Genomic DNA, 13,794 nt, shown 5'->3' with positions numbered 1-13,794 from the left:
AGAGGTCAGACCAATTTGCAAACTGAACACTACAAAAATACTAAATAACAAAGTGAAACAAACGAAACTGTCTCGTGTGGTAACAAACACTAACACGGAAGATAATCACCCACAACTCAAAAGTGAAACCAGGCTACCTAAGTATGGTTCTCAATCAGGGACATTGACAGCTGCCTTTGATTGAGAACCATATCAGGCCAACCACAGAAATAGCAAATCATAGAAAAACTAACATAGACAACCCACCCAACTCACGCCCTGACCATACTAAAACAAAGACAACTAAGGTCAGAACGTGATAGTACCCCCCCAAAGGTGCGGACTCCGGTAGCAAAACCTAAACCTATAGGGGAGGGTCTGGGTGGGAGTCTGTCCGCTGTGGTGGCTCTGGCGCGGGACGTGGACCCCACTCCACCATAGTCCTTCTCCGCCTCTCTACCCGCCTCCATGGCCTCTTTAACGCTGCGACCCTCGCCGCCGACCTCGGACTGGGGACCCAAGCCACGGGTCCCGAATGGACGAGAGATTCCGGCAGCTCCGGGTGGACAGGCGACTCCGGCAGCTCCGGACAGACGGGTGACTCCGGCAGCTCAGGACAGACGGGAGACTCCGGCAGCTCAGGACAGACGGGAGACTCCGGCAGCGCTGGGCATGAGGAAGACTCTGGCAGCACTGGACAGGCGGGAGAACTTGTAGGGAGGAGACAGCCTGGTGCGGGGGGCTGCCACCGGAGGGCTGGTGCGTGGAGGTGGCACCGGATAGACCGGACCGTGAAGGCGCACTGGAGCTCTTGAGCACCGAGCCTGCCCAACCTTACCTGGTTGAATGCTCCCCGTAGCCAGTGCGGCGAGGTGGAATAGCCCGCACTGGCCTGTGCTGGCGAACCGGGGACACCATGCGTAAGGCTGGTGCCATGTACCCCGGTCCGATGAGACGCACTGGAGACCAGATGCGCTGAACCGGCTTCATGGCACCTGGCTCGATGACCACTCTAGCCCGGCCAATACGAGGCGCTGCTATGTATCGCACTGGGCTGTCTTCGCACGGTGCCTGGTCCCTCTCTCTCCACAGTAAGCACGGGGAGTTGGCGCAGGTCTCCTGCCTGACTTCGCCACATTCCCGGTGTGCCACCCCCCAATACATTTTTGGGGCTGCCTCTCGGGCTTCCAGCCGTGCTGCCGTGCTGCCTCCTCATACCACAGCCTCTCCGCTTTCGCTGCCTCCAGCTCAGCCTTGGGGCCGCGATATTCTCCAGCCTGTGCCCAGGGTCCCTTTCCATCCAGAATCTCCTCCCATGTCCAGGAGTCCTGAGATCGCTGCTGCTGCCCTTTACCACGCTGCTTGGTCCTTTGGTGGTGGGTGATTCTGTAACGTTCGTCGTTTTCCTCTGATGAGGAGAAAGAGAGGTCGGACGAATTTGCAGCGTTGTATGTGTCCATTTTAATAAGAAAAACTGAACATACAAAATAACCAAGTGAAACAAACGAAACGGTCCCGTGTGGTAACAAACACTAACATGGAAGATAATCACCCTCAACTCAAAAGTAAAACCAGGCTACCTAAAAATGGTTCTCAACGATTGACAGCTGCCTCTGATTGAGAAGCATACCAGGCCAAACACAGAAATAGCTAATCATAGAAAACCTAACATAGACAACGCACCCAACTCAAGCCCCGACCATACTAAAACAAAGACATAACAAAAGAACTAAGGTCAGAACGTGACACTCTACCCTACTTAGGTTACATTTGCAAAACCCTTGGTTAACATAGAGATTCTGGGAACATCAGTAGGTGGGGGGAAATTAACTATATTCTGGTAATCTGAAGAATTGAATATATGCGGTGGTACTTAAGTCACCTTGATTTTTCACTTGTGTGTTTCAATCAGTTTCTTTATGAAAATATTTTTCGAAATCCATGACAGTAGCTACAGCAAGAGGCTATAGCAGCACACAAGTAGACTACAGCAAGGGGCTATAGCAGAACATAGGTAGACTACAAATGCATGCTGGGCCAGGCATGCCCTGAGCTCCTGAAGTGAGCACTACTTAATAAGGATTGCACACTTCTTTCAATTTCCGCCTAAAATGACATATCCAAATCTAACTGCCTATAACTCAGGACCTGAAGCAAGCCATTTGAAAGAAAACACTTTGAAGTTTGTGGAAATATGAAATTAATGTAGGCGAATAACACATTAGATCTGGTAAAAAAATAATACAAACAAAACAGGCGTTTCCACATTTTCCCCCCATCATCTATGAAATGTAAGAGAAAGGTCATACATTAATATAGGAGTGTAGGTGTCATTTCGATTTTGGCCACCAGACGGAAACTAACCCTGTTAGCCAAGTAACAGGTAAGGTCAGAGTTTAGGTTAATATCACAATTTGTTTACCCTGCTGTCTACCATTTTGTTCTACCATTTGAGGACACCAAATATTTTTTTCTGGATTTCACAATTTTAACAAAGAATTTCCAAATCCTGTGTTTTTCATTGCGTGGCAATTGTTACAAGGGTGTGTAATGTGGGAAAGTTCTCACTATGAGGTACTTAAAGCACAGACCTTGTGCAGTCAGAAAAATAGACTGAAGCTGAGCAAGACCTTCTTGTAGAGTTTCTCCTTGAGTGAAGCATCCCCTTGGGCTTCAACATGAAGACAGCTATTCTTCTGCTTACTGTAGTCCTCATAGGTAAGACTATTTGATCAATCCATTGCGATAGCTATCACATTGTCATATGGGTTAAATATATCAAATCAAGTAGCTGGTCAGCTCACACATGCAATTTGGTTCTGGGTGCTGTTGGTGTTCAATATTATTTGGGCATTTTAAAGGTCCAATGCTGTTTTTCTTTTATCTCAATATCAAATAATTCCTGGGTAATAATTAAGCACTTTATTGTTATTTTTTTTTTTAATAATTACCATTTTAACTGAAAACAAACTTAACTAAATGCAATTTCTCAGGCTGTTAAGGTTTTCTTCCGTCGAAGGAGAGGCGGACCAAAATGCAGCGTGGTTATTTCGATACATCTTTAATGAAGATGATAAACACGAACAATACAAAACAATAAACGTGAAAACCTAAACAGCCTTATCTGGTGCAAACAAACACTGAGACAGGAACAATCACACACGAAACACTCAAAGGATATGGCTGCCTAAATATGGTTCCCAATCAGAGACAACGATAAACACCTGCCTCTGATTGAGAACCGCTCCAGGCAGCCATAGACTATTCTAGACAACCCCACAAACCACAATCCCATGACCTACAAAAAACCCAAGACAAAACACACCACATAAATAACCCATGTCACACCCTGGCCTGACCAAAATAATAAAGAAAACACAAAATAATAAGACCAGGGCGTGACACAGGCAAACATTTTGCTAGTACTGTCTGGGAGTAATCTGAGAGAGGGGCTTATTTGGAGGAGCTTGATGGGCGGAATGTGTAACCTGAAAACAAGCTGTTAATGGCCGAGAGGGAAAACTCTTTATTATTGGTCTATTAACTTATCAAAAAATGTATTTAAATTGTACTTTATTTAGCCCTCTCTTGTCATCAGTCTTTAGGTGTTATTGTTTTTTCGCTCACGTTCAGTATGCGTCCCATGTTTGTTCTTTTGTATCTGTTCATTATTAAAACTCACCTTCTGCACCTGCTTTCTGACTCCCGGCGTATACATTAAAAGATATATACACTACCATTCAAATACAATATACACTACAGACTCCCAGTCCTCTTTCTATTCTGGTCAGTGCTCTGCCTAGAAGGCCAGCATCCCGGAGTCACCTTTTCACTGTTGACGTTGAGACTGGTGTTTTGCGGGTACTATTTAATGAAGATGCCAGTTGAGGACTGTTTCTCAAACTTTCGCCTCTTTCTATTCTGGTTAGAGCCAGTTTGCACTGTTCTGTGAAGGGAGTAGTACACGGCGTCGTACGAGATCTTCAGTTTCTTGGCAATTTCTCGCATGGAATAGCCTTCATTTCTCAGAACAGGAATAGAGTAACGAGTTCAAGAAGAAAGGTCTTTATTTGTGGCCATTTTGAACCTATAATCGAACCCACAAATGCTGATTCTCCAGATACTCAACTCGTCTAAAGAAGGCCAGTTTTATTGCTTCTTTTAATCAGAACAACAGTTTCAGCTGTGCTAACATAATTGCAAAATGGTTTTCTACTGATCAATTATCCTTTGAAAATGATAAACTTGGATTAGCTAACACAACGTGCCATTGGAACCGTTTCCAGCTACCAAAAAAATTGTTTTCTAAGTGACCCCAAACTTTTGAACGCTAGTGTATATAAAACACAGGAAATCACCTTTTTGACAGCACTGCCCCTTTAATATGAATGCCCTTTAGTTAGTTTAGTGGAAAAGAATATCAGCATAAAAGGGTTTCCTCCTCAGTCAACTTATCTGTTGTCCATTTAATCTCTAGCTGTGTTGCCAGAGTGTGAGATGGCCAAGTTTGGTCAACTGTGTAGCGAAAATTCCAGTAACAGGAGGAGGACAGAGGACAACTGGGGACAAGGACAGTATGGAGCAAGCAGGTATGGCAAGTTAATGTATCAGTTTGGTTTAGCTTTATTTGACTGTCCGCAATTTATGTCATAATTTAGTTGGTAAGATGGTAACCACATAATAAATATTTCTAAGAACCAAATAGTACAATAATAATAATATCAATTTGATCTGAGACCCCTGCTCTGACTGTACACAGTACAATACTCACAAAACAACAAGTGAAAACATACCATAGTGGTCTGATTGAGAGACTGTGAATGCTTTGTGAATTCTTCTGCATTAACCCCTTCCAATCTCTATGTCCAGAACAGACCATGTGCATGAGGGCATTGACATCGTGTGTAACGACGGGGCCACAGTGTACGCTCCATTGGACGTGAAACTCAGCGGCAAAGTGACAGTGTACACAAACCCGAAGAAGGCAGCCATCAACGATGGGATCAACCTCAGTGGGGAGGGTCAGTGTCTACCCTGAATCATTTATTTTAATACCCTGGAAGGAGATCAATAGTCTATCCTGAATTATTTGTTTTAATTCCCTGGAAGGAGATCAATAATACTGTAAATGCTATGCCTATTTTAATAATGCATCCCAATATAATGACTACTGTCTCACTGAGGTAGAGTACACATCGGCAACTAACGTGTCATGGCAGAATGAAATGGAAGAATATATGGCAAATTCATTGATTGACAGGTTGAATGATTGATTGAGTGACTCACACTGTGATTTTCTTTCTTGCAGGTCTGTGCTTTAAGCTGTTCTACGTGAAGCCTGACAGTTACTCTGGGGTGGTGAAGAAGGGCCAGAGGATTGGGACCCTACTCCCCATGCAGAGTGTCTACCCAGGGATCACTTCTCACGTCATCTAAATGATCACAATGATAGGCCTTACTGTGTGAAAACAATTATTTATCCTTTTTTATTATTGTATGAAATACATAAATGTTGTAAACTTCTGAAAGTACATTTTACGTTCATTCTGTATTGGAGTATAAACATAGCTTAAAGGGATAGTCCACCCGTCATGAATTGATCATATTCTGACCACTTACCTTTGTGATACTCCCACAACAAACAACGTGTTGAAGTTTCAAAGAGCTCAACATGACATGTATAATTGATATGGGTTACTGGTTATACACTCCTATTCACTTCCTTGTTTATCTACATTAAACACATATCAGATGTCTTACGATTGATACAAGGATATCAAGCAGCAAACCCCTTATGCTGCTGTTATTGTTTTATGGGAAGTACTGGAGGCACGTGAGAGATTATAAAGCTGTCTACAAGACAACGGTCTCTGGCAATAATTATGTTTACATTATATTCATAGATTAATTGTTACAAGAAGGTGCCAAGTAGTGTGTGCGTGACCTTTGGCAGTGTTTACACAGTCATCCTATGAACCCAATTCTATATATTTTTTATATACAATATTTTTTTCTGACTGTCCACACTTACTTTTATGTGACCCATATCAGATTTGCACATTTACGCTGATGTAGCCTTTGAAGTATAATGCAGATTTAGCATGCACTTTTTGGTGGTTGTCATGGTAATGGCAGATCAACAGGCAGTTCAGTTATGATATTTTGCCCAATTATTGTCAAAAGAGCTGATCTGATAGGTTAAAATAGACATTTGTGGGAAAAGACCAGAATTGGGCTGACTGTGTAAACACAGCCAATATTCTATCAAGATTGAGAACCACATACGAATGTGATATGAATCAGACCTCAAAAGATCAGATTCCATGTATTTTTTGGTGTTTAGACATTAGGTGTGTTTGCACAGATCTTTTGACCAATCAAAGCATATCTTTGCCAATAATTTGGTCTCCTGTATAAACGCAACCATAGTTTCCCACAATTTTTATTTTATTTCACCTTTATAATATCCTCTTAAGGTATAGGGGGCAACATTTTCACTTTTGGATAAATAGCGTGCCCAATTTCAACTTCCTGCTACTCATGCCAGGAATATAAGATATGCATATTATTAGTAGATGTGGATAGAAAACACTCTGAAGTTTCTAAAACTGTTTGAATCATGTCTGTGAGTATAACAGAACTTATGTAGCAGGCAAAACCCAGAGGACTAACTGTTCAGAATTTATTTATTTTTTTTGCCTCGGACTGTACCCTCAGTTGTCTTTGCCAAGGGATATTTGATAGGAACCATTTTTCAGTTCCAACCACTTCCACTGGATGTCACCAGTCTTTGGAATTTGGTTGAGGTTATTCATTTGTGCAACGAAGAAGAAGCACATCCTGGAACAACGTTACACTATTGAGAGTTGCGCAAGACGTAAAAAGGAGCATGGTTTGTTTACTTGCTGTATTGAATGCAGATTGCCCTGTCTACAATTTGATCGATCATTAATGTTTAAAAATACCTAAAGTTGTATTACAAACGTAGTTTGAAATATTTTAGCAAAGTTTATAGGCAACTTTTGAAATGTTTTGTAGTGACGTTGCGTTTTTGTAAGCTGATTTGTTTCTGGATCAAACGCGCTTTATAAATTGATATTTTGGGTATATATGGACGGAATTAATCGAGCAAAAGGACCAATTGTGATGTTTATGGGACATATTGGAGTGCCAACAAAAGAAGCTCGTCAAAGGTAATGCATGTTTTATATTTTATTTCAGCGTTTTTTGTAGCACCTACAGGGTTGAAATATGCTACCATCTTTATTGACATTATGCTATCATCAGATAATAGCTTCTTATGCTTTCGCCGAAAAGCTTTTTAAAATCTGTCATGTTGGCTGGATTCACAACGAGTGTAGCTTTAATTGAGTATCATACATGTGTGATTTAATGAATGTTTGATTTTATATCATTATTTGAATTTGCCGTGCTGCATTTTCCCTGTTTTTTTTTCCATACCATAGGCTAGTTGAGAACAAGTTCTCATTTGCAACTGCGACCTGGCCAAGATAAAGCAAAGCAGTTTGACACATACAACAACACAGAGCTACACATGGAATAAACAAACATACAATCAATAATACAGTATAAAAATCTATATACAGCATGTGCAAGTGAGGTAGGATAAGAGCGGAAATGCAATAAATAGGCCATGGTGGTGCAGTAACTACAATATAGCAATTGAAACCTGGAGTGATAGATGTGCAGAAGATGGATGTGCAAGTAGAGATACTGGGGTGCGACGGAGCAAGATAAATAAATACAGTATGGGGATGAGGTAGATTGGATGGGCTATTTACAGATGGGCTATATACAGGTGCAGCGATCTGTGAGCTGCTCTGACAGTTGGTGCTGAAAGCTAGTGAGGGAGGTTGGAGTCTCCCGATTTAGTGATTTTGCAGTTCGTTCCAGTCGTTGGCAGCAGAGAACTGGAAGGAGAGGCAGCCAAAGAATTGTCTTTGTGGGTGACCAGTTGTCTTTGAGGGTGACCAGTGAGATATACCTGCTGGAGCGCATGCTACGGGTGCTACGGGTGGGTGCTGCTATTGTGACCAGTGAGCTGAGATAAGGCGGTGCTGTCACGAATCCCGTTTCCTGAGTCTGTTTTTTGCCTATGTTCTGTCCTGGAGAGTTTTTCCGGCGTCCTGGAACGCACCCTGTCTGGTTGCCGGGCAATGTAGCCAGTTGGGGTTTCTGATTACCCGCACCTGTATCCCATCAGCTATCTGCACACCTGGTCCTGATCATCATCTCTCCTCTTCATAAGCCCGGACCTGACATCCATTCCCTGCCGGATCGTTAGCCATGAACAGTATGTTGTGCCAGAGTATCAGCCTCAAGTTGGATAGAATTTGTTTTGTTGTTTGTTACGTATTGATTGCCTTGAACTTACCTCTGTTTGTTCTGTCTTCAGTTACTCACCCGGATCATTTACCCCATTCCCGCCTGGTCGTCAGAAGATTCCGCTTCCCCATTGGATCCACCTATTTACTCCCATCAACTCATCACCGCTACCCGCTACACCACCTGGATATATCTACCCATTCACTTGTAAATAAATACTCACCTTTTTCCTACTCTCCTTGTCCTGGTCTGCTTCTGGGTTCGACTTTGATGAATCGTGACAGGTGCTTTACCTAGCAGAAACGTGTAGATGACCTGAAGCCAGTGAGTTTGGCGTCGAGTATGAAGCGAGGGCCAGCCAACGAGAGCATATTGGTCGCAGTGGTGGGTAGTATATGGGGCTTTGGTGACAAAACGGATGGCACTGTTATAGACTGCATCCAATTTGTTGAGTAGAGTGTTGGAGTCGTTGAAGTCAAGAATCGGTAGGATGGTCAGTTTTACGAGGGTATGTTTGGCAGCATGAGTGAAGGATGCTTTGTTGCGAAATAGGAAGCCGATTCTAGATTTAATTTTGGATTGGAGATGTTTAATGGGAGTCTGGAAGGAGAGTTTACAGTCTAACCAGACACCTAGGTATTTGTAGTTGTCCACATATTCTAAGTCAGAGTGGTCCAGAGTAGTGTTGCTGGACGGGCGGGCAGGTGCAGGCAGCGATCGGTTGAAGAGCATGCATTTAGTTTTACTTGCATTTAAGAGCAGTTGGAGGCCAGGGAAGGAGAGTTGTATGGCATTGAAGCTCGTCTGGAGATTAGTTAACACAGTGTCCAAAGAAGGGCCAGAGGTATACGGAATGGTGTCATCTGCGTCGAGGTGGATCAAAGAATCACCAGCAGCAAGAGCGACATCATTGATGTATTCAGAGAAGAGAGTCGGCCCAAGAATTGAACAATGTGGCACCCCCACAGAGACCGCCAGAGGTCGGGACAACAGGCCCTCCGATTTGACACACTGAACTCTATCAGAGAAGTAGTTGGTGAACCAGGCGAGGCAATCATTTGAGAAACCAAGGCTGTTGAGTCTACCAAAAATAATGTTGGGATTGACAGAGTCAAAAGCCAGAGCCAGGTCGATGAATACGGCAGTACAGTAATGTCTCTTATCGATGGCGGTTATGATATCGTTTAGGACCTTGAGGGTGGCTGAGGTTCACCCATGACCAGCTCTGAAACCAGATTGCATAGCGGAGAAGGTGCAGTGGGATTCGAAATGGTCGGTATTCTGTTTGACTTGGCTTTTCAAAGACCTTAGAAAGGCAGGGTAGAAGAGATATAGGTCTGTAGCGGGTTTGGGTCTAGAGTGTCTCCCCCTTTGAAGAGGGGGATGACCGTGGCTGCTTTCCAATCTATGGAAATCTCAGATGATACGAAAGAGAGGTTGAACAGGCTAGCAGTAGGGGTTGCAACAGTTTCGGTAGATCATTTTAGAAAGGGAGGGTCCAGACTGTCTAGCCCGGCTGATTTGTAGGGGTCCAGATGTTGCAGCTCTATCAGAACATCAGCTGACTGGATTTGGGAGAAGGAGAAGTGGGGGAGGTTTGGGCAAGTTGCTGTGGGGGGTGAAGGGCTGTTGATCGGGGTAGGGGTAGCCAGGTGGAAAGCATGGTCAGTTGTAGAAAAATGCTCATTGAAATTCTCAATTATAGTGGATTTATCAGTGGTGACAGTGTTTCCAAGCCTCAGTGCACTGGGCAGCTGGGAGGAGGTGTTCTTATTCTCCATGGACTTTACAGTGTCTCAGAACCTTTTTGAGTTTGTGCTACAGGATGCAAATTTCTGCTTGAAAAAGCTAGCCTTAGCTTTCCTAACTGCCTGTGTATATTTGTTGCTAACTTCTCTGAAAAGTTGCATATCACGGGGGTATGCAGAACGCCACAGGATGTTTTGTGCTGGTCAAGGGCAGTTAGGTCTGGAGATAACCAAAGGCTATATCTGTTCCTGGTTCTACATTTTTTTTAATGGGGCATGCTTATTTAAGATGGTGAGGAAGGCACTTTTAAAGAATAACCAGGCATGCTCTGCTGACGGGATGAGGTCAACATCCCTCCAGGATACCCAGGCCTGGTCGATTAGAAAGGCCTGCTCGTTGAAGTGTTTCAGGGAGCGTTTGACAGTGATGAGGGGTGGTCGTTTGACCGCAGACCCAATACGGATGCAGGCAATGAGGCAGTGATCGCTGAGATCTTGGTTGAAAACAGCAGAGGTGTATTTGGAGAGCAAGTTAGTTAGGATCATATCTATGAGGGTGCCCGTGTTTACGGATTTGGGGTTGTACCTGGTGGAGGGCTGTTGATCGGGGTAAGGGTAGCCAGGTGGAAAGCATGGCCAACAGTAGAAAAATGCGTATTGAAATTCTCAATTATAGTGGATTTATCAGTGGTGACAGTGTTTCCAAGCCTCAGTGCACTGGGCAGCTGGGAGGAGGTGTTCTTATTCTCCATGGACTTTACAGTGTCTCAGAACCTTTTTGAGTTTGTGCTACAGGATGCAAATTTCTGCTTGAGAAAGCTAGCCTCAGCTTTCCCAACTGCCTGTGTGTATTTGTTGCTAACTTCCCTGAAAAGTTGCATATCACGGGGGCTGTTCGATGCTAATGCAGAATTCCATAGGATGTTTTGTGTTGGTTAAGGGCAGTCAGGTCTGGAGAGAACCAAGGGCTATATAATTTCCTGGTTCTAAATTTCTTTAATGGGGCATGCTTATTTAAGATGGTGAGGAAGGCATTTTTTTAAATAACCAGGCATCCTCTACTGACGGGATGAGGGCAGTATCCTTCCAGGATACCCAGGCCAGGTCGATTAGAAAGGCCTGCTTACTGAAGTGTTACAGGGAGTGTTTGACAGTGATGAGTGGAGGTTGCTTGACCGCAGACCCGTTACAGATGCAGGCAATGAGGGAGTGATCGCTGAGGTCTTGGTTGAGAACAGCAGAGGTGTATTTGGAGGGCAAGTTGGTTAGGATGATATCTATGAGGGTGCCCGTGTTTACGGCTTTGGGGTGGTACCTGGTAGGTTCATTGATAATTTGTGTGAGATTGAGGGCATCAAGCTTAGATTGTAGGATGGCTGGGGTGTTAAAACTTCTTGATTGTAGGGGGCAGTATTTTCGTTTTTGGCAACAAAAAAAACGTACCCATTTGAAACTTCCTATTTCTCAGGCCCAGAAACTAGAATATGCATATAATTGTCAGATTAGGATAGAAAACACTCTAAAGTTTCCAAAACTGTCAAAATATTGTCTGTGAGTATAACAGAACTGATATTGCAGGCGAAAACATGAGGAAAATCCAACAAGGAAGTGCTGTTTTTCCTGAAAGCTCTCTGTTCCATTGGATGCCTTGCCTCCATATAAAGAGATATCAACCAGATTCCTTTTCCTATGGCTTCCTCAAGCTGTGAACAGTCTTTAGACATAATTTCAGGCTTTTATTTTGAAAAACGAGTGAGAAAGAACCCATCGCGTCAGTGGATGGCTGGGTGCCAGCAGAGTTTTTCATGCGCAATAGCCATTTTATCTCTCTCCCTATGGAAGAAGCTACATTCCGGTTGACATATTATCGATTATATATTGTAAAAACAACCTGAGGATTGATTATAAAAAATATTTGACATTTTTCTACGCACTTTACGGATACTATTTGGAATTTTCGTGACCGCTCGAGCCTGTGGATTTCTGAACATAACGCGCCAAACAAATGGAGGTATTTTGGATATAAAAATAATCTTTATGGAACGAAAGGAACATTTATTGTGTAACTGGGAGTCTCGTGAGTGCAAACATCCGAAGATCATCATAGGTAAGCGATTTAATTGATTGGTCACGAAAGTCAGAAAGGCAATCTACTTGGCTGCTAGCTGTTTGCAATATTTTGTCTACTGAGAGAGATGTTCTTACATAAACGCTTGTTATGCTTTCGCCGAAAAGCTTTATTGAAATCTGACATTGGATTAACAACAAGCTAAGCTGTGTTTTGCTATATTGCACTTGTGATTTCATGAAAATTTAATATTTTTAGTAATTTAATTTGAATTTGGCGCTCTGCAATTCAGCGGCTGTTGATGAAAATTATCCCGCTAACGGGATGGGTGTGTCAAGAATTAAGCATGTTCCAGTTTAGGTCACCTAGCAGCATGAGCTCTGAAGATAGATGGGGGGCAATCAGTTCACAGATGGTGTCCAGAGCACAGGTGGGGGCAGAGTGTGGTCTATAGCAGGCGGCAACGATGAGAGACTTGTTTTTAAAGAGTTGGATTTTTCTTATTCTTATTCTTATTTTCTTATTCTTTCAAATTGTTTGGGTACAGACCTGGATAGTAGGACAGAACTATCTCTGCATTAGATTGCAAGACCGCCCCCTTTGGCCGTTCTATCTTGTCTGAAAATGTTGTAGTTAGGGACGGAGATTTCAGAGATTTTGGTGGTCTTCCTAAGCATGTAACATAATAACGGTTATCTTTTATGTCACCCTACATGTAGCATGATAACTGTTATATTTTATTTCCCCCTACATGTAGCATGACTATATGTTACATCACCCTACATGTAGCATGATACCTTATATTTTATATCACCCTACATGTAGCATGATGACTATATTTTATATCACCCTACATGTAGCATGATAACTGTTATCTTTTAAATCACCCTACGTGTAGCATGATAACTGTCATCTTTTTTATCACCCTACATATAGCATGATAACAGTTATCTTTCATATCACCCTACATGTGGCATGATAACTTATCTTTTATACCACTGTCGTGTCTTTGGCTATGCCGGATTAAGTGATATGACATGCTATTCTATAAAATAATTTATCCGTAATTAATATCACCTGATTGAGCTAATCATGTAAATGTACTTAACTAGAGAGTCGGGCACCACAAAATAATATTTATAGAGCTGTTACAGTGCCTTGCGAAAGTATTCGGCCCCCTTGAACTTTGCGACATTTCAGGCTTCAAACATAAAGATATAAAACTGTATTTTTTTGTGAAGAATCAACAACAAGTGGGACACAATCATGAAGTGGAACGACATTTATTGGATATTTCAAACTTTTTTAACAAATCAAAAACTGAAAAATTGGGCGTGCAAAATTATTCAGCCCCCTTAAGTTAATACTTTGTAGCGCCACCTTTTGCTGCGATTACAGCTGTAAGTCGCTTGGGGTATGTCTCTATCAGTTTTGCACATCGAGAGACTGACATTTTTTCCCATTCCTACTTGCAAAACAGCTCGAGCTCAGTGAGGTTGGATGGAGAGCATTTGTGAACAGCAGTTTTCAGTTCTTTCAGACTCCATCAGATTTTCTTCCAGAATGGTCCTGTATTTGGCTCCATCCATCTTCCCATCAATTCTAACCATCTTCCCTGTCCCTGCTGAAGAAAAGCAGGCCCAAACCATGATG

General features: G+C 42.8%; 1 protein-coding gene and 1 long non-coding RNA gene across 2 annotated transcripts; both read left to right on the top strand.

Annotated features, from left to right (window-relative positions):
- The first annotated feature begins 2,537 nt into the window (after positions 1 to 2,537).
- On the top strand, positions 2,538 to 5,843 carry LOC110489472 (leukocyte cell-derived chemotaxin-2). Its single transcript, XM_021562174.3, has 4 exons — positions 2,538 to 2,697; positions 4,457 to 4,568; positions 4,849 to 5,000; positions 5,288 to 5,843. Exons 1-4 carry the CDS (start codon positions 2,658 to 2,660, stop codon positions 5,413 to 5,415), a joined length of 432 nt encoding a protein of 143 aa, XP_021417849.3. The 5' UTR covers positions 2,538 to 2,657; the 3' UTR covers positions 5,416 to 5,843.
- Positions 5,844 to 8,194: 2,351 nt separating this feature from the next.
- Positions 8,195 to 8,558, top strand: LOC149978303 (uncharacterized). The gene is made up of 2 exons (XR_016486206.1): positions 8,195 to 8,293; positions 8,396 to 8,558. It is a non-coding gene; the product is annotated as an uncharacterized LOC149978303 (long non-coding RNA).
- Positions 8,559 to 13,794: the final 5,236 nt, after the last annotated feature.

This window comes from Oncorhynchus mykiss, chromosome 14 (genome assembly GCF_057628025.1).
Source record: "Oncorhynchus mykiss isolate SJ-2025 chromosome 14, ASM5762802v1, whole genome shotgun sequence".
Lineage (NCBI taxonomy): Eukaryota > Metazoa > Chordata > Actinopteri > Salmoniformes > Salmonidae > Oncorhynchus > Oncorhynchus mykiss.
The sequence above is the reverse complement of the archived record's forward strand: the minus strand, read 5'-3'. Positions and strand labels throughout refer to the sequence as shown.

What these genes read in the sequence shown, in the direction of transcription:
- LOC110489472 (XM_021562174.3), top strand. Translation starts at nt 2,658, where the DNA reads ATGAAGACAGCTATTCTTCTGCTTACTGTAGTCCTCATAG. An exon ending in GCTTACTGTAGTCCTCATAG is followed by an intron (nt 2,698 to 4,456) that starts GTAAGACTATTT and finishes TTTAATCTCTAG; the next exon opens with CTGTGTTGCCAGAGTGTGAG. An exon ending in GGACAGTATGGAGCAAGCAG is followed by an intron (nt 4,569 to 4,848) that starts GTATGGCAAGTT and finishes CTCTATGTCCAG; the next exon opens with AACAGACCATGTGCATGAGG.